General features: G+C 54.8%; 1 protein-coding gene and 1 pseudogene across 4 annotated transcripts in view; one reads left to right on the top strand and one right to left on the bottom strand.

The window, feature by feature from the left end:
* LOC307097890 (dCTP pyrophosphatase 1-like) overlaps positions 1-17,294 on the bottom strand; it is a 447,295-nt pseudogene that overhangs the window by 356,152 nt on the left and 73,849 nt on the right. The gene's annotated exons all lie outside the window — the stretch shown is intronic.
* CCDC88C (coiled-coil domain containing 88C) overlaps positions 465-17,294 on the top strand; it is a 110,671-nt gene continuing 93,841 nt past the window's right edge. The window contains exons 1-3 of one of the 3 annotated variants that reach the window (XM_079768111.1): positions 465-1,685; positions 2,446-2,546; positions 8,814-8,922. In XM_079768111.1, coding sequence (XP_079624237.1) covers positions 1,572-1,685; positions 2,446-2,546; positions 8,814-8,922 — 324 coding nt within the window. In that variant the 5' untranslated portion in view covers positions 465-1,571. The remainder of the gene's footprint in view (positions 1,686-2,445; positions 2,547-8,813; positions 8,923-17,294) is intronic. The other 2 variants (XM_079768112.1, XM_079768110.1) reach the window with 2 other exon arrangements.

Below are 17,294 nucleotides of genomic sequence, written 5' to 3'. Positions count from 1 at the left end.
ATTCTGGCCATACGGGCATCCTTTACTTTACAGAACAGGCCTTCTAAATAAAGATGAGTGTGGATACAACTTCTACCCATTTTCTAACCGATTTTACGAAACGGGCTATTGAATTAAGGAATTACTGAATTTCTGGTGCCCAAGGAAACCACAGAGGCTCGAAGTTTTAGTTCCTGTGCAGTCCCCCACTTTCTTTTCTGTCACTCTGGCTTCCACACCTTCTCTTTAGGAAACCCTAACTGCCCATTAGGCTCCTGGGACCACACACCTCCTTGCCGGTCCAACAAGGTGCGACAAAACTCGGCTGCAATGCCACATTTCACCGGCAGATGCCGCAGCCCTAACACTTGACAGCCAACTTTCAAATTACTAACCACCGGCAGTCATTTAGTGCCTAGTGTATACTTGCCTAGCACGGTAGGCGCTTCAGGTCAACCCCGCACGGGTGGGGTAACACGTGATAATCAGATTAGTTAAATCGTATCAAGTGCTTTGAATGACGGAATTATGGTGAGGCGGCAAAGAAGGGCTGCAGCTGTTTGAGCAGGGAGGACTGGGCCTTTGCTTTCCATTCAGTTGGGGCCCTTGTCCTTTTTCCCGTCGCTTGCCACCAGGCTGCTGCTATGCCCCCCAACTTGAAGTCCGGAATTTGGCTCCTCTCTGGCAAAGTGGCAGCGGTGCTGCGGGCAGGGGAAGTGGTGTCACAGTTGGGCCTGGCCCCGGTCCATGTGGCCACATTACCGGCTTCCTAAAGGAACTTCTAGAAGGCTGACAGCCCAGGAGGTGGCACTGTGGTGAGAAAGAGGTCACGCTCCTTTGGTCCGAAAGGTTGGCGACCGCTGGAACTCCAAGTTTCCTCCTTTAGCCTCGGGGCCCGCGCCCCATCTGCCTGCGAGACCCACCCCGGCGCGCGAGGCGCGGGCTTGGCTCTCCCATCACTGGCGCCGAGGGGGCCTCTAGGTGGTACCAGGGCTGCGGCTCTCCGCACCTGCCTGGGGCCCGCAGTCTCAGGGTCGGCCAGGCGGGGGCGACCTCGGGAGGCAGGACGGCTCGGTCCCCCGCACGCACCGGGGAGGCACGGGCGGGGGCCAGCGCCCGCGCGCTCTGGGGGTGCTTTGCTGGGGCTTCACGAAGACGCACGCGCGCAGGGAGGCGCCACGTGCTGGGGCCCCGAGCGCGCGGAGGCTGAGCTCGGCGTCGGCGCGGCGCGGCGAACCCACGTGCGGGCAGCCGGGACCCGCCGGAGAGAATCCACCCACCGCCACGCACGTGCGGGCCGCCGCCCCTTCCCTTCCCCGCGCCCAGCTCAACTCAGCTCGGCCCAGCGGGAACCGGATCCGGGTCCGAGCACCGCGAGGCGGCGCACCGGCCGCCTAGGGCTGCCGAGGGGCGGGGCCGCCCCGTATTGTTCCTCCCCAGAGGCCGGCCCTCCCCTTCCCTGGCCCCGGGCGGGGCGCGGTGCCGCCGCCGCCGTGGAACGTGGGCTCGCGCCCCGCCTTTGTCTCCCGGCGCGAGCCGCCGGAGCCCCGGGCCGCTGGCCGCCGCCGGAGCCGCTCCGTGGACGCGGCGCGATGAACTCGGGAAGCGGAGACGACGGGCGCGGCGAGGACGGGGGAAGCCTCGGGATGGACGTGACCGTCTCCGAGCTCATGGAGCTCTTCCTGCAGAGCCCGCTGGTGACTTGGGTGAGTGCGCCCGGCTCCCCGCCCCATTGTTAGTGCACCGGCTGCTCTCCCGCCCGCCTGCGGTCGCCACGGACCCGGCCCGGCCGGCCCCGGGCAGCCCCACGTTTCGGGGGTCTTAGCAGGTGTTCCGGGCTGGGGTCGGGGTCCGTGTCCCGGGGTCCCGAGGCGTTTCCAACGCTGGAGCGGCGCGCCCGATGCAGGACCCCGGAGCGCTCGCTGCCCTGGGAGTGGGTACACCTGTTCCCGCCGGGGCACGGGGCTGCCGGGGCTGGAGCGGACGGGGTCCGAGTGGTCACCCCGGCCCCTGTGGCTTTCCCCCAGCATATCCTCGTGTAGTTTTTGAATCCGAGACCAGCCGGTGAATGGCGGTGACGGGTGGGGCTGGGGGGAGGGGGGTGTCTCCGAGGGGAAACGTGTCGGGGCTGCGGTGGGGTGCAGCGATTTCCAGTCGATCAGAGACGTGAGAAATTGGTTGAAAAGTCCCTTTTTATTTTTTATTTTCCCCCCGTTCTGGGGCGCTGGAGAAAAGTGGCCAGGAAGTTTCCCTCCTGCTGTCTCGCGTCTGTTGCCTGGAGCGGGGCCGGGAGACAGGCCCTGGGGAAGGGTGGGCTTGGGGCCTCCTGCAGCGTGGGTGGGGGGTGGGTGGGTGACCCCCTCAGCCCCCCCCCCGGGCCCGCCCCGCCTTTGCCCTGAGGAGCTCCGAATGTGCGCGTGTGGGGTAATGTTTCCTGCCTTTCTCTCCCCGTCCCCCTCCTCGCAGGTAAAAACTTTGGGCCCGTTTGGAAGCAGCAGCCACGACAACCTGACTCTGTACATGGACTTAGTGGATGGCATCTTTTTGAACCAAGTCATGTTGCAAATGTAAGTGGTCTCCGCGGACGGGACAGAGGACACAAACGGTGCTCAGGAGGTCTGGTTTAAGGTGGTAGAAATGGCTGGAACCTGAGGTTGCTATGGGAGGGCTCTTTGCACGTGGGGCCAATGGCATCTCAGCAGAAGGTGCCTTTTTGCCGCCATTCGCGTTGGGTAAGAAGAACTCCAGGACAGTGCAAGGTTGGCAGCTTGTTTGATGAAGAAAATAGGGGATTGAAGGACTGCCAAATACTTGATGTAGACGGTGCCGTTAACGTCAAAGCACTTAATGTGATTGAAGCAACGAAATTAAAAAATATGTATTTAGAGATCAGGGAAGTGTAAAGGACAGTGTCTGGTTACAGGAAGTGTCGGGTGGGTCGGGAGCATCTGTGAGTGACTAAGGTTTCACTCTTGGTTAGGACGCCTGTACCTCGGAGCTCTCTTTCATTTCGTCTTCCACGTTCCGTGGCCCCATAGCACGGGCGGTCGGTGAAGCCGCTTCCCGTGACCTGGATTGAAGGTCACTGTGTGAGGAGAGGCTCAGGGAGTCAGAATGCCGTGGGTCCGATTTGGAGCGTGCATCTTCAACAGGGTCTTGATGGGAGTTCTACTTGTTAGCGAGTCTGTGCGACCACATCCTTTCTGGTCGCTGAGCTCTGCAGAGCCTCTGACTGACAGCCTGCACATGTAGGTGCTGGCTCCTCCCGCTGCACTGTTTCTGACTCAGAGACTGCAGGGCCGATGCTGGAACTTCGTGTCGGTGGCATTGATGCTTAGACTCGGGAAGGAAAAGCAAACATCCTCGTGTTCTCTGTGGATCAATCCCTTCTGCTCACCTGCTCACCTGCAGCTGAGTGTCAGACCTGAGCCTGAACCCTTCAGCTAAGGAGAATCCGCTTCCTTTGTGGCCCCCGCAGGAGGAGGAGGGGTTAGCTTTGGCATATTCAGAAAGTGATTTAAGTCGACGTAACCTACAAAGATCTGTTTTGAGAGATCCCCCAAGAGCATTGCTCCTTTTGTTTTAGTAAGTCGTGTGGAATCAGGCTGTGGGAGAGACGCTTCCGTTCTAATGGGGTTTCTTCAGAAGCGCTACCAGTCGTACGGATCCTGTGTTTGATTAGATTCTAAGCGACAAACCAGTTAGCTTTGGCAGCATTTCCCCCAGAACGCTGGCGACAGTGTGTTTTCTTGGGTTGTCCGGTGGTATAGTCGAGTTCTGGACACCCCAAAATCACTGGGTTCCATTGGTGCGGTGGCCAGTGAAACTTCAACCTGTCCTTAACCCAAGCCTGAGACTGTTTATTAAAAAAAAATCAGCAGTATCCCCAGCCTTTTCATTCAGCTTTCACACCCAGGCGGAGGGAGAACAAAAGCCGGGGGATGGTTTCTCTTTCTTCCCTGACCTTTGGAATTCCTGCCGCTTTTACCACTTGCTTGTAAATCAGGAAAGCTTCTCGGACGTTCCTTTGAGAAATGCCAGCTCATCGGCTTGTCCACACCGGGCCCGCGGCTAAATTCAGTTTGTAGGGCTTCTCGCCTCCCCTGGAAAATTTGAAATGCTATTTTCTCCTCAGCGATTCGCCAAGGTAACCAGTCTAGAAGTGAGAGCTGACGGAGTTTGGGCCTAAGGCCGCAATCAGGGCTTCTGGGACTTTCTGGTCAGGGCCATGCACAGGAAAGGGACAATAGGGAAGCCATTGGGGTGGCTTCGCAGGACGAGGAAATCCAGGAGAGCGTGCACCGGCAGCACAGTGCACCTACTGATAGGGTGACGAGAATGACCCTGCTCCAGGTGCAGGAGTGAGAACATCAGTAGCCTTTGGAAGTGGTGGGGATTGCCTGGAACCCAGCGGGTACAGGAAAACTGGGACCGGTAGAAGCTTTCTGTATAATGACTGGAGAATGTTTCACTTTTTAACCCCTCAAGCTGTAACTTAAGATACATGCATTTTACTCTATGTAAAAATTCCCTCCATTACAAAAAAAAAAAAAAATTCCAGCCCCAGTGTCAACATAGAGGGAGCCAGCCTGGGTTTGAAGTCCAGGTAGCTCTCATCCTAGCTGCCTGACCCTGGGCATGGCACACACCACCTCAGTTTCCTCATCTATGAAATGGGCACTAAAGTGCCTCCCTTAAGAGATGGTCGTGAGGGTTAAATGAGATGATGCGTGAGCATTTAGCACGGCGCCTGCCATTTAGAAGGTGTTCGTGTCCGTTATGTATATACTGTCTTAATCCAGGAAGGATATGAGTTGGGTTTTTTCCTTCAGTCTTTCTCCCACATTGTTAGTCTCCTAGATTGCTGATAATTCTTAGCCTTAGCCCTCTCCCAGTGAGATGGGGGCGGGGGGCATGGTCCTAGCCCCACATCTGACACTGTACTTAAGCCAAGCCTCTGTTTTCACTTCTGCCAAATGGAGAAATGTCAGCTACCCAGCAGGTAAGGCTGTTCTGCTTTACCACCCATGCTGGGAGCTTCCACTGGGTGCTGTTCACCTGCTTTGATCAATTCTCCCCGGGATGGCAGGACCTGAGAAGAGAGCAGTATGCTAACGGGCTTGCTGGAGCGCAGATAAGAGGCATGTTACCTGACACTTCAGAGCCATATGGAGGCTGGCTGGGGCTCACGTGACTGCACCTGGGCATTGTCTCTGGCAACTGAAGAAGGCTGCGGCCCCGGCCTCCCGGTGAGCTGACATCAGCGCCCGGGAAGCAGGAAAAGCCCTGTGAGCTCAGCTTTCAGGGGAGGCCCCGGTCTAGGAGAATTCCTGAATGGAAGTGAGGCATTGAGTGGCGTGGATGGAGATGCATGGGAAACCTGCTGAATAGCTCCTCTGTAAATGCAGTCTCTGGGTACCCGCTGGTCCCCAAGGGAAAGGAAGGTGTCTGATTCACGTTGGACACATTTTTCACTGTCTCGTAGGAAAATTACCTAAGAGCTTTGATTCTAGCATCAGGCAGGCCAAGTTCAAATCCCCCCTCTGCCACTCACTAGTGTGTTTTTTTTTACTTTGAGCAAATTCCTTACTTAAACTCTCTATGCCTCCATTTCCTGATCTGTCAGAAGGGGATGGTACTTTATAGATTTGGAGAGGATTCAAAAAGGTCATGTGTGTAGAAAATGCCCAACAAACGTCAATCATCATTGTCATTAGAGTGAGGCCCAGAACTGTGTGTGTGTGTGTGTGTGTGTGTGTGTGTGTACTTGAGAGAGTGGACACTTTTGATATGACCCAAATTGTAATCGTCAGCCCTTGATGTATCTCCCGCCGCACGGAGGGGAGGGGGTTACCCAGTCCGGGGCAGAGTGGGAACAGACCATAGTCGGCTTGTTTTGATTTGGTTCCTAATAACCTTTCTTTACCCTGAGGGCCTTAAAGGAGGGAGTATTAATGATCGTGATAATTAGTTCCCTTGCTCGTATAGGAAATGTCAGGGCGCTTCTGGAGTGCAGTTTCAGGTAGCTTCCGCTCTTCAGCACGGATGGGAGAGGCAGGCACGGTCGGAGCCCAGGCCCCAGCCCAGGTGCGCCGAGTGTCCTCCAGGGGCAGCGAGCGTCCCCGTGCGTGCTGAGGCCCTTCGGCCCCGGCTCTCCTGGGGCGGTCCCCGTCTGACTTAGATGAAAGCTGAGGCGACAGCAACGACAAAACAGAAGACGCCTTGCATGTTCTCTTACGTTCTGCTGTGTTACGAAGCACATTTGTCACTCTGTGAAGTGGCTCGTTATCTTTTAATGCACTGTCGTCAAGGGAGACTTGCATCTTCAAGGTAAACTATTTCGTAATGCTAGGTGCACTTCTGCAGCTGAAAGTGCCGTTGCCGTTTCAATTCTGAACGCCTCCTCTATTCCTAAATTAATTTCCGTGGAACCGTTAACCTTTTTTTTTTCCCCTCATGCACGCATGAACGGCTTCATGAGGGACATGTAACGTGTAGGCTGGCCAGACTCTATTGCTGCGTGGAGACAGTAAAAAAATGTTGTCACGTGACCGTTGGAGAGAGGCCCTCTGGCTTCCCCACGGTACCCCCTGACTGTTTTAGGGGCTATAGGATGACTGCATACAATCCCTGGCTGAGTATTGCATGTAATGCGTAAAGGGGTTTAGATGCACACAGTGCAAGGTGGGGACTCATAGTACAGCTATCAAATATTCATGGCCGAATTTAATTAAATTAAAAAAATTTTTAAATTAAACTGGTGCCCTGTTAGGACTTCTGAAAGAACCAGCGCAGGAAAGATTGTCCAAACGGAAGACCTCCTCCTTCCCTTCAGCCAGAAGGTTGGCAGGCTCCGCCACCTCCCCAGCTGCCCTTCGTTGCTCCCAGTCCTTCTCAGGTTTTTCCTTGAGAATCTTTTTCTTCTCCTGTATTTTCCTCCCCAAATATATTTTTTAATTGATTTCAGAGAGGAAGGAAGAGGGAGAGATAGAAACATCCATAATGTGAGAGAGTCATGGATCGGCTGCCTCCTGCAAGTCCCCCACTGGGGATCGAGCCCACAACCCGGGCATGTGCCCTTGACTGGAATCGAACCTGGGCCCTTTCAGTCCGCAGGCCGACGCTCTGTCCACTGAGCCAAACCAGCGAGGGCTCCTCTTTGTTCTTTCATCTGTAGAACTCTTCTCTGATCCAGCGCCGTGATGACATAAGCAGGGGTACGTTCAGTCCGGGGAGTGATACGTTCCATGGCATTTACATGCCTGTTGGTTATCTTAATAGCTTCATCCCGGGTAACAAAGGAAGGCTGCAATGAGGCTAGTTCCACCCGCAGTTCCATTGCTTCGGCACAATTCCTCAGTTAATGTAGCCAGTCCCCACCTCTGGCCAGGCCGGTCAGTTCATGACTGTCATCTCCTTCATGGTAAGGTTCCCAGGCTGGCCAAGTAGCACCTGCTACATTCTCTTTCTTCATGCAGATCCTCACTTGGGCTTCATTTACATTTTGGGTAACTGTGGTGCTCGAGTCCCTGCTGTGAACTCGGCCTCAGAGAGTGAAGGGCAGCTTCTCTCATCACCTCACCCATCCACAGTGTAGTCTCAGTCCCTATTATCTTCAGGCTCTGTCAAAATCCAAGAGTTTGTTTTTCTTCATTGTTCTCCCAGTGACATTTGAAATGACTCCTACTTGTAGATTTTTTTTTTTCTGTTTGTCAATTTTGTATTAATTATTGACTTCAAATGAGCCGAGTGTCATGGAGATTGATTTCCATACCCTCCCAAACCCCCCTTCATTTATCGAGGGGGCGGGTTACTGCCGAAAGAGGAAGAGGCCTGTCTCTCCTCCATCACACCAGCTCCCAGGAGGCTCAGCGCCCTCAGCACAGGGCTCGGGTGACAGATGAAACCGTGAAGACAGCCCTCATTTGAATTAGACACCCCTCCTGTGTCTTGGGACAGGAACGCGTGGGGGAGGGCTTTGTTATGAAAAGCAGGAGAGGTGGCAGCTAAATTGTCCTATTATGTCTGTTCTCTTCAGATAGGAAACCTTTTTTTTTTTTTAACAGAATTGTGAGGTGTATCCTGTACAGATATAGATGAGTGCAATTATAAGTCACTGGATTCAGATGACTACTTTCATCATGGTCAGACCGGACTTTTGCCCGAGAGTGGAAAATAAATGACGCTGTGGGGGTTTCCCACAGGCATCACTTGTCTCTCCACGGTTAGCATTTCTCGTAGGCCGCGGTGTACCCCGGATAGAGCCGCGGACTGATGTCCGTTTGTCCAGGTGGGAGCCTGTCCCGAGAATGTAAAACCACAGGCAGGATCAGCGTGAGACCAATGCTGGTGACAGGAAGGGAACCCATGTGAAGTAGAACATGAATGATTCTTACTGATTTAAGTCAGAACATGTACCATTTCCCCCTTTTTTCTTTCTTGATGATTCGTATATTTTCGTGTGTTCAGCTTTTCATCTTGAAATATATTCGGGGGTAGGGGTCATCGATTTTTACACTGTAACTTTCTGGGTCTGCACTGCATTTGGTGGTGGTTTAGGGGTGCTGCTAGCAGTGGGAATGGGAATGGAATGGAATGGAATGGAATGGAAATGCCATTGATTAAGGGCCTGAGGAGGGTGGGGGCTCATGGGAGTGATGTGTGTCTCGGTTCAGGTCTGCAGCTCAGCAGCGGCAGAATTGGGGTTTGACTGGAGCCACACTGGGAATAGCCCCACACTCACCTAGGCTTGGAGAGGGCTGCCCGGCGCCGGGAAGGGAGGTGCGGTCAGTGCTGGGGGGACGCCATTTCCATTCTCGTGTTTCCTCCCCTAGAGACCCCAGGCCTACGAATCAGCGCATCAACCAGCACGTGAACAACGACGTGAACCTCCGCATTCAGAACCTGACCGTCTTGGTGAGAAACATCAAGACCTACTACCAGGTAAGGGCAGCTCCCTGCTCCCCGGGAGGCCCGCGCTCCTGGCCGTGTCGCCGCCCAGACGGTTTCCCCACAGGAAGCCCGGAGGAAATGCTGTTCACGGTCAGGCATCTGCTGGCTGACAGTTGGTGTGTTTTTTCACTTGCATCTGTTTTTTGCATTGTGAGGAGGGTCAGATGTTGAACTGCTTTGCTTTTGTCCAGGGAATGTCCTTTGCGAGCCATCGGGTCTGGTGCTGGGAGGGCCCCAGAGATAGATGAGCCTCAGGTCACCACTGTGGCCCCAAGCACCCGTCGCCCGGGGAGTGGCTGGCCTGGGCACCAGGAGGGGCACCCTGATGTGGTTATCACCCACAGCTCAGCCAGTCTTTGTACAGCAGCAGTTCAAGGGGTTGAAGGAGATACGGGGCCGCAGAAGGGTTATGCTGGGTCAGGCTGTAATCGGCGAGCCTCCAGCGTGCAGACGGGAGCGCCGGAGTGCACTGTGTGGGGTGCCCACTGGTCCGTGCTCACCGCGCCTCGTTAGCAGATAGTCCGTGGCAGGAGGACCTGATGGGGAAGGGCTGTTAAAACCCCCACCCCAGTCTTGGGAAGGTGGGGTGAAATCGCTGATATTTGTGGTCTTTATAGGGCCAGCACTGATGCCATATGGACCGAAACTGCCCCGCAGGGCCCTGGTTTTCAAACCTTTTCTGAGCACTGAAACTTTCCCCCCTGTGAGTTTTTTTAAGGTCTCAGGTGACACCCAATGACTCTGATTGACTTGGGGGTTGGGGGCCCCTGGTGCTTTCTGCTCAGTCCCCTCTCCCTTCAGGGCATTTCTGGGGGTTCCTGGGACCCCAGGGAGCATGGTTTAAGAACCACTCAGAGCCGAAACCGGTTTGGCTCAGTGGATAGAGCATCGGCCTGCGGACTGAAGGGTCCCAGGTTCGATTCTGGTCAAGGGCACGTACCTTGGTTGCGGGCACATTCCCGGGGGGGGGGGGGGGGGGGGTGAGCAGGAGGCAGCTGATCGATGTTTCTCTCCCATCGATGTTTCTAACTCTCTATCCCTCTCCCTTCCTCTCTGTAAAAAATCAATAAAATATATTAAAAAAAAAAAAAAAAAAAAAGAACCACTCAGAGCTCATCAACAAGCCCCAGATTCACGCCGAGGTTTCACTGAGATCCTGGGCCAGGCTCTGCCGGTGAGCCCCGTTCTCGGCCCGCAGCTGTGCTCATCCCGTGGCCTGTCGGCCGCACGGCACCGTGACTCCGAGCAGCCTCTGGGAGGCTTATAACCAGCCCCATCCTTTCAGTTAGAAGTGCCTGCTGCCCTGAGGAGGGGCCGGGAGGCAGGGCAGGGCCTGGGAGAGCGGGGACTGTGGGGCTGAAGCGGCTTCGTTTCTTTGTCTGAGCGGAGCCACCCTGAGGGCCGGGCATGCCCCAGGCTGGTGGGTCTCAGCTCGTGCTGCCCGTGGGACAGCCACGGCAGGGGAAGCTGGGCAGAGGCGGTGGTGCTGCCATTGAACCTGGGCCTGGGCGTGGAGGGGCTTGGTCCCTGGCTGCGGGCACCCTTCGTGGTAAGCAGGTGCTTCTGAGGCTGTGGGCTAGAGCCGGGGAAGGGGATGGGGCCCACAGTGCGATAGACAAGAACCTCACTCAGGCTGCATGGGGGGCATTTGGGAAGGCTTCTTGGAGGAAGTGGCACCTGAGGGCACTGATGGTGGGCAACTGAGTTTCCAAGTTTGGAGGAGGGTTACGGGAAGGAAGCAGGAGGAAAGGTGTTGAGGTGGAGGAAGTCCTGGAGGCACAAGACAGTCCTGTCCTCCTCTGTCACAGTCAGCACTCGGCCCGGTTGCCGGGGTGAAGGCCTGTTTCTCCCGGTTCCAGGTGAATCCGCACCAGGGAGAGATGTCAACGTGGCACTCGTGGCGGGCAGGCCTCCCGCCTCAGGTGTCGCTGGGAGGTCGTCGCCTCTCCCCTGTGGCAGCGGCGAGGGCCTCCCGTGGAGGTGCGTTTCGGAGGCTCTCCGTGAGCGGCCCGGGCCGTCGGGCGCTGGCGCAGGCTGCGTGGCCGTGCCCCAGCCGGCCTCTGCTCTCGCTGGCTGAGGAGGGTGCACGCTGCTGGGGGTCAGCAGCCCCGCTGGGCAGGTCTAGGCCGGCCCAGGGGGCTCGGCCCCGCTCGGGACCTGGTCGAGCTGCAGGCCGTTGGCTGCTCTTGGGGGGCCGTGTGGAGCTCCGGGGCACGGGAACCACGTCAGGGAGGAAGAGCTGGCCAGTCCGCCCTCGGGGCCCAGAGGGAATCGTGGGGGAAGGAAGGACCCGGCCTCCTAGCGCGGCGTCCGCACTGCTGGCGTCTGCGCGGAGGGCAGGGCCGGGGTGCGCGGCAGCCTCCGCCCGGCGCCCAGAGTCAATGTTTGCCGAAGCCCTTGCCCTCGGTCCTGCTCCCGCGGACAACGCCGCAGGACGCTCGCCTCTGGGCTGACACGGGTAGGCCTGGGCAGGGTTGAGCTGTGTGTGTGTTCTTCCTTCCGATTTATTATAAAATAAAGTTAAGTTCTGGTCCTATAAGTCAGTGGTCGGCAAACTCATGAGTCAGCAGAGCCCAATATCAACAGTACAACGATTGAAATTTCTTTCGAGAGCCAAATTTTTTAAACTTAAACTTCTTCTAACGCCACTTCTTCAACATAGACTCGCCCAGGCCGTGGTCTTTTGTGGAAAAGCCACACTCAAGGGGCCAAAGAGCTGCCTGTGGCTCGCGAGCCGCAGTGTGCCGACCACGGCTATCAGTAAGACGTGCTTTTTATAAACAGCTTGGAAAACAAACAGGGAGCAAGAAAAAAGACCCAGCCATTCTTTCTCCCACACGGAAAGACAATCCGCGGGAGCCGTTTTAGCGTTTCCTCCCAGGGTTCCCGTGAATAGTTTTTGTTTCACGCCGCTGTGGCGTGCCTTACATACAATCGCACATCCTGCCTTTTCCCTCCCACCTGACATTGTAGCAGAAGCATAATCGGTCATTATTGCCAAGCGACGTTCAAGCAAGTTTCCCAGAGGAGTGCTGCCCAGCGTCCCCTGGTGTGAGGGCTTCGATGAAGTGAGACGAAACTCGCCTTCCTCTGACCAGGGAGGGTGAGCGGTCACCCCCAAGTAGAGGGGGACTCCCTCTTGCCCCTGGCTTTTCAGTCAGACCCGTCAAGGTCACGGACTCCAGCCCTGGGCCTTGTTTGCCAGGCAGCGATTCTCCCCCTGGCCGACCTCTCCTGAGGCCCCGTGGGGCCAGAGCAGTCAGGAAGGCCAGGGTCTCTCTTGCACAGCAGGGGCTCGTTTCGCAAGGAGCTTACGTTTTGCCTCTGAAAGCCTGTGGAGACCTTGTCCTTGACCCTTTTCAGAAGACAGAAGGTGGGTGAGAGGCACAGGCCAGGCTCAGTCTGACCGCCGGCGTCTCAGCCAGCATCTCAGGCCTTCTCCTGGCCTGGGGCTTGGACTCCTCTGGGGTTGGGGCCAGGACTCTGTATTTTCAGAAGCTCCCCGGCTGTTGAGTCTCACCGTCCTTCCTATTGTGCCGGGAATCAGTGGGCTAGAGTAGTGGTTCTCAAAGGGGGGTTCCCAGCCGAGCCCAGCAGTAGGGAACTTGTTAGAAACACGTCTGCACCTGCGTCTCTAACCAGCCCCTCCCAAGACCTGCTGTGGAGGTCCTGCCTCCGTCCTAAGCCCTGCAGAGGATGCTGCTGCACCCTCACGTGGGAAGCCCGGGCTACAGAGCGTGCCTAGTGATGTCTGGAAGAGGCGTCTTCCGCCAGTTCCAGGGCAGAGAGAGCTCAGTTCTCCCCAGGGGCTCGTCTGCATCTCGTACAGCAGAAACACACCTCCTCTGCCCTGGGGCAGGTGCGTTCCTTCTCTGGGCCTCGGAGTTCTCATTTGTCAGGAAGAGGCTGGGCCCTGGGAGTCCGATATTCTACTGCCCCACAGTGACCAGAGCTGGCCAACATTTAGAGTTACGATCACCTCCAGGAAGTTTTTTTTAATATATTTTATTGAATTTTTACAGAGAGGAAGGGAGAGGGATAGAGAGTTAGAAACATCGACCAGCTGCCTCCTGCACACCCCCCCCCCCACCAGGGATGTGCCCGCAACCAAGGTACATGCCCCTGACCGGAATCGAACCCGGGACCCTTCAGTCCACAGGCCGACGCTCTATCCTCTGAGCCAAACTGGTTTCGGCCAGGAAGTTTTGTTTTATGAGTTCCTTGAACTTGGCTCTTCTGACTTCTCGTCTCTCACTGTGGTTAGAAGGCACAGCAGACCCAAAATATTGTTCCTTTCTAGGGGGCACTTAGTATGCTTTTATTACATGTTAGCTGTTATTATTAGCTGATACGATTGTTTTCGTTGGGCTTTTAAAATTTTTTATTGTTGCTAGTATTACAGATGTCCCTCATTCTCCCCCTATGCCCTCCCCCCAAATATTGTTCTTTATCTCAGAAGAAACAGCAGAATAAATAGTCTGGGGTTGCTTTGTCTTCTGTAATCTGTTTTTTCCTTCATTGCTTTGAAGAATTAAAAATAAAACAGTACCAGTGTTTATCATGAACACCTGTGTATCTGTCATTCAAATGAATATGAACATACTAGAGGCCCGGTGCACGAAATTCGGGGAGCGGGCCTAAGCTGCAGTCTGGCCTCCCTCTGCGGGAGGCGACCGGCTGGTCAGGGGAAGGCACCACCCCTATCATCCCACTGCTGGCCACCGCAGCCACCCAGGTGTTTTCATCAACACGGACTCCAGTCCCTTCACCACAAAAAAATGACAACTTACTTTAGGCATTTTCAAGATGTCTTTTTCATAGGATATGATATTTCTTTCTTTTTTTTTTTTTTTATCCTCACCTGAGGATATTTTTCCATTGATTTTTAGAGCGTGGAAGAGAGAGGGAAAGACAGAGAGAAACACCAATGTGAGAGGGACACTTTGATTGGTTGCCTCCTGCATGAGCCCTGACCTTGGCCCCGGCCAGGGAGGAGCTTGCAACCTAGGTACATGTCCTTGATCAGAATCGAACCCAGACCCTGCGGTCTGCAGGCCAAGACTCTATCCACTGAGCCAAACCGGCTAGGGCAGGATATGACATTTCTTAGTCCCTCCAGCAGCGGACCTTCATTTTTTCCTCCAGGAGTGAGGTGGAAAAACCCTATATCACCTTCTTGGATTCTTATTACCCAAGTTACCAAGAACACTGCGAGTGGTGTACTGGGAGCTTAGCCAATGAGCTGTAAGGAAAGGTGTTTTCTCTGCAGTTCATGTGCAGAGGCGGGCGGGACTGCTGGTGCACTGTCTCCCAGCGAGGGCGGGCCCCCATGTGTGTTGTGTCTCTGCTCCAGGCCCCTCTGTGCACGCAGCCTCCTCCTGAGCCAGTCGTGACTGTTACGGCTTCCTGGCTAATTTGCATATTACCTCTTATCTATATATATATAAATAGATATAGATGTAGATATATAGATATATTTGTGGGTGTGTACATACATACATACAAACATTACTGTGATATCTCTAGGTAGAACTTCCGTACATTGTCTGTACCTTTTCCCTACTCAGCTTTGTTTTTGAGACCTGTCAGCTCTGTGTGGCACGTGTATGAGATAAGCATGGGCCGACTACTAAAAATTAGACTCATATCCTTAGAAATGTGCAAGCTTGGTTTCAAAAATGGAAGACTTTTGTTCAAAAGTAAGAATAGGAGGAAGTGTACATTTGTACATTGTTGGTGGGAACGTCGTAAACTCACGTAGCTCTGTCTCATTCGTGTGGCCTGGAGGGTTCGTGGAAGTGGAGTCCCCTTAGGTTGGTGTGACAGTGGTCAAGGAGCTTCGACTCCACTTAGGGCCTGTCTGCAGGTACCACCAAAATTCGCTTTGTGAATAACAACACATTGTATGTAATTGGCCGGGGAGGAATTACGTGCTCTACTTCTGACTTTGAAGGTTAAAGAGGAGGAATGTGAGATGGATATTCTTGACTTTGTAGCCTATGTCTGTATTCTGAAGAAGGGTAGCCAATACAGAGGGAACGATTCAAGAGAAAGGGGGGGGGATCAAAGTAAGGTTTTGATCATAAAAATATTTTTGATTGCAGATTGGGAAATACAAAGACAGTGAAATCCATTCATTGGTACTTATGCTTTCTGACTTCTTGTCCATGCGTACGTGTGTGTTTCAAGGTGTGGAGAGCAGTCCTATTAATGGTAACCTTTCTTTCCTTTCACTGTGTAGTAAGGAATTTTGCTGTGTCATTAAATATCCTTTCATAGTATGGATTTTAGTGAGCCCTTTTGCTGTGTCATTAAATATCTTTTCGTAGCATGGATGTCAGTGTGTTCGTGACATTTCCTCATGTGACTGTACCACTGCCTTGGATGCTGTTATCTCTGTCTCAGAATGATAACCAAGACCACCACGAACACACTGGGTACATACATTTTTCAACTGCTCTCATTTCCTTGGGATAAATTCCTAGCATGGAATTCCTGGGCCGAAGGGCATGAATACTTGGAGGACGTATGCTGCTGATGGCCCAGGCTGCCGTTCTTATCGGCCTTTTGTTGTTCTCTGCTGGATCGTGTGACCGTGCCCTTCGCACTGTGATGGCCCCGGCTGGCCTACAGGGTCCTGTGTTCCTGTTGAGGGCTGATTCTGCCGGGTGGAGGAAGGGCTGAGATGGTTTTTACTGCGTGTCTGGGCGGACGTCCTCGTGTTGGAGAGTAGTTGGATGCTGCTTTGGAATCTCCAGCAGGACCGCCACAGGTGAGCGGGCCCTGGTGAGAGAAGGCAGTGAGCTGGGCGGTCCAGAACCAGAGAGACCCCCGTGCCCCTCCCCATGTCAGCCATGGGGGAGCCCTCCTCTGCTATGGACCTGACCCAGGAGCGTCCTGTCCCCACTTCCCTGTGAACGTTTGCCTTCCGTCTAAAATGCAAGAGCGAGCCTTCCAGTCTGTGTGGGGAAGTGACACCGAGGAGGGCAGTGGTCTGCGTGGACCCCTCCTTTCCTCTTTCCTTCCTCTCGCCGCCCGGCCTGGCATCCTTTCTCCTGTGGGGTGATGAAACGAGGAAGCGCTGGGGGCCTGGAGAGGTTCTTTTTCTTTCTGTCTCTTGTTCGTAAGGCTGTTCTCCTGCCCGAGATGCTCACATCTAGTGGGTGGGAGGGAGGCCAGGTAACCCAACTGCTAAAACCCCTGTGTGTGCACAGGACACGGGGACGTCACGGGGACATCACAGGACATAGGAGGAAGTGGACGGGCGAAGCTCGTGGCGAGCTTTCTCAACGGGGTGACCCTTGACCCGAATCTTGAAGGATTGCCAAGGAGCTAGACTGGCAGAAAATGGGGTGCATGGGGTGTCCTGGGAGAGGAACAGCACCTGCATACCATGGAGACATAAAACAGCCTGAAGACTAATTAGGTCACTTCGGAGTGGCTGTGGGGAGCGACTGCGGGAGGCTGGGAAGGTGGCCAAGTTCCAGGGGGTGAATGCCCAGCTAACGAAGTTGAACTTCACCCTGAAGACCTCCGGAGTCCTTGGAGAACCTTTAAAAGGGAAAGTTTAAGAAAGAAAACATCCGTGCACATAGTTAGAACGGATGGAGGGAGGAGGGAGTCAGGGCAGGTGGTGGGGCCCTAGACCAGGGGTCCTCAAACTTTTTAAACAGGGGGCCAGTTCACTGTCCCTCAGACCGTTGGAGGGCCGGACTATAGTTTAAAAAAAAACTATGAACAAATTCCTATGCACACTGCACATATCTTATTTTGAAGTAAAAAAACAAAACGGCAAAAACACCCGCCTGTGGTCCGCGGGCCGTAGTTTGAGGACGCCTGCGACCAAGGCACAGGCAGAGGAGAGGGGATGAGTTCCCAGAGACTCACGTGGGGCATTGGCCCCGTGGGGCCGTGGGCAGCAGCGTGCTCAGTGCCCCGCGTGCGTGAGCATCTGCGGGGAGCATACATCTATAGGAAAGCTGCGGGCAGGGCTTCAAGGGGCTGCGTGTGGTGGCTCTGGGTCGGCCGGACAGGCCACGGGGGGGCAGGGGGCAGCTTTCAGGCCCGCCAGAGTTTTCCACACTAAGTGGAAGGCGTTTACTGCTCACCTGCTGGCCGGGGACGGAGCCGACGGGGCTGGGGACGCCTGATCACGTACTGCCTGGCCCCAAACCTTTCCAGGGGCAGGTGTTGCTGCACGACGTGAGCCCGCCAGTAGCACTTGCTTTCCTTTCTGTGCTCGCCTTTTTGTTTTTCGAAGAAAAGCTGTCAGGACCTACTGAACGGCAGCTGAGAACTCTGGGACTCGGCTCTGTGCCCGAGGCACAAGGTGGAGAGGAAACTGCCCAGTGCCTGCTGGGAGC

This window comes from Cnephaeus nilssonii (assembly GCF_951640355.1).
Source record: "Cnephaeus nilssonii genome assembly, chromosome: 4".
NCBI classification, from domain to species: Eukaryota; Metazoa; Chordata; class Mammalia; order Chiroptera; family Vespertilionidae; genus Cnephaeus; species Cnephaeus nilssonii.
Note: the sequence above shows the minus strand (reverse complement) of the source record. Positions and strands in the feature narration are given on the sequence as shown.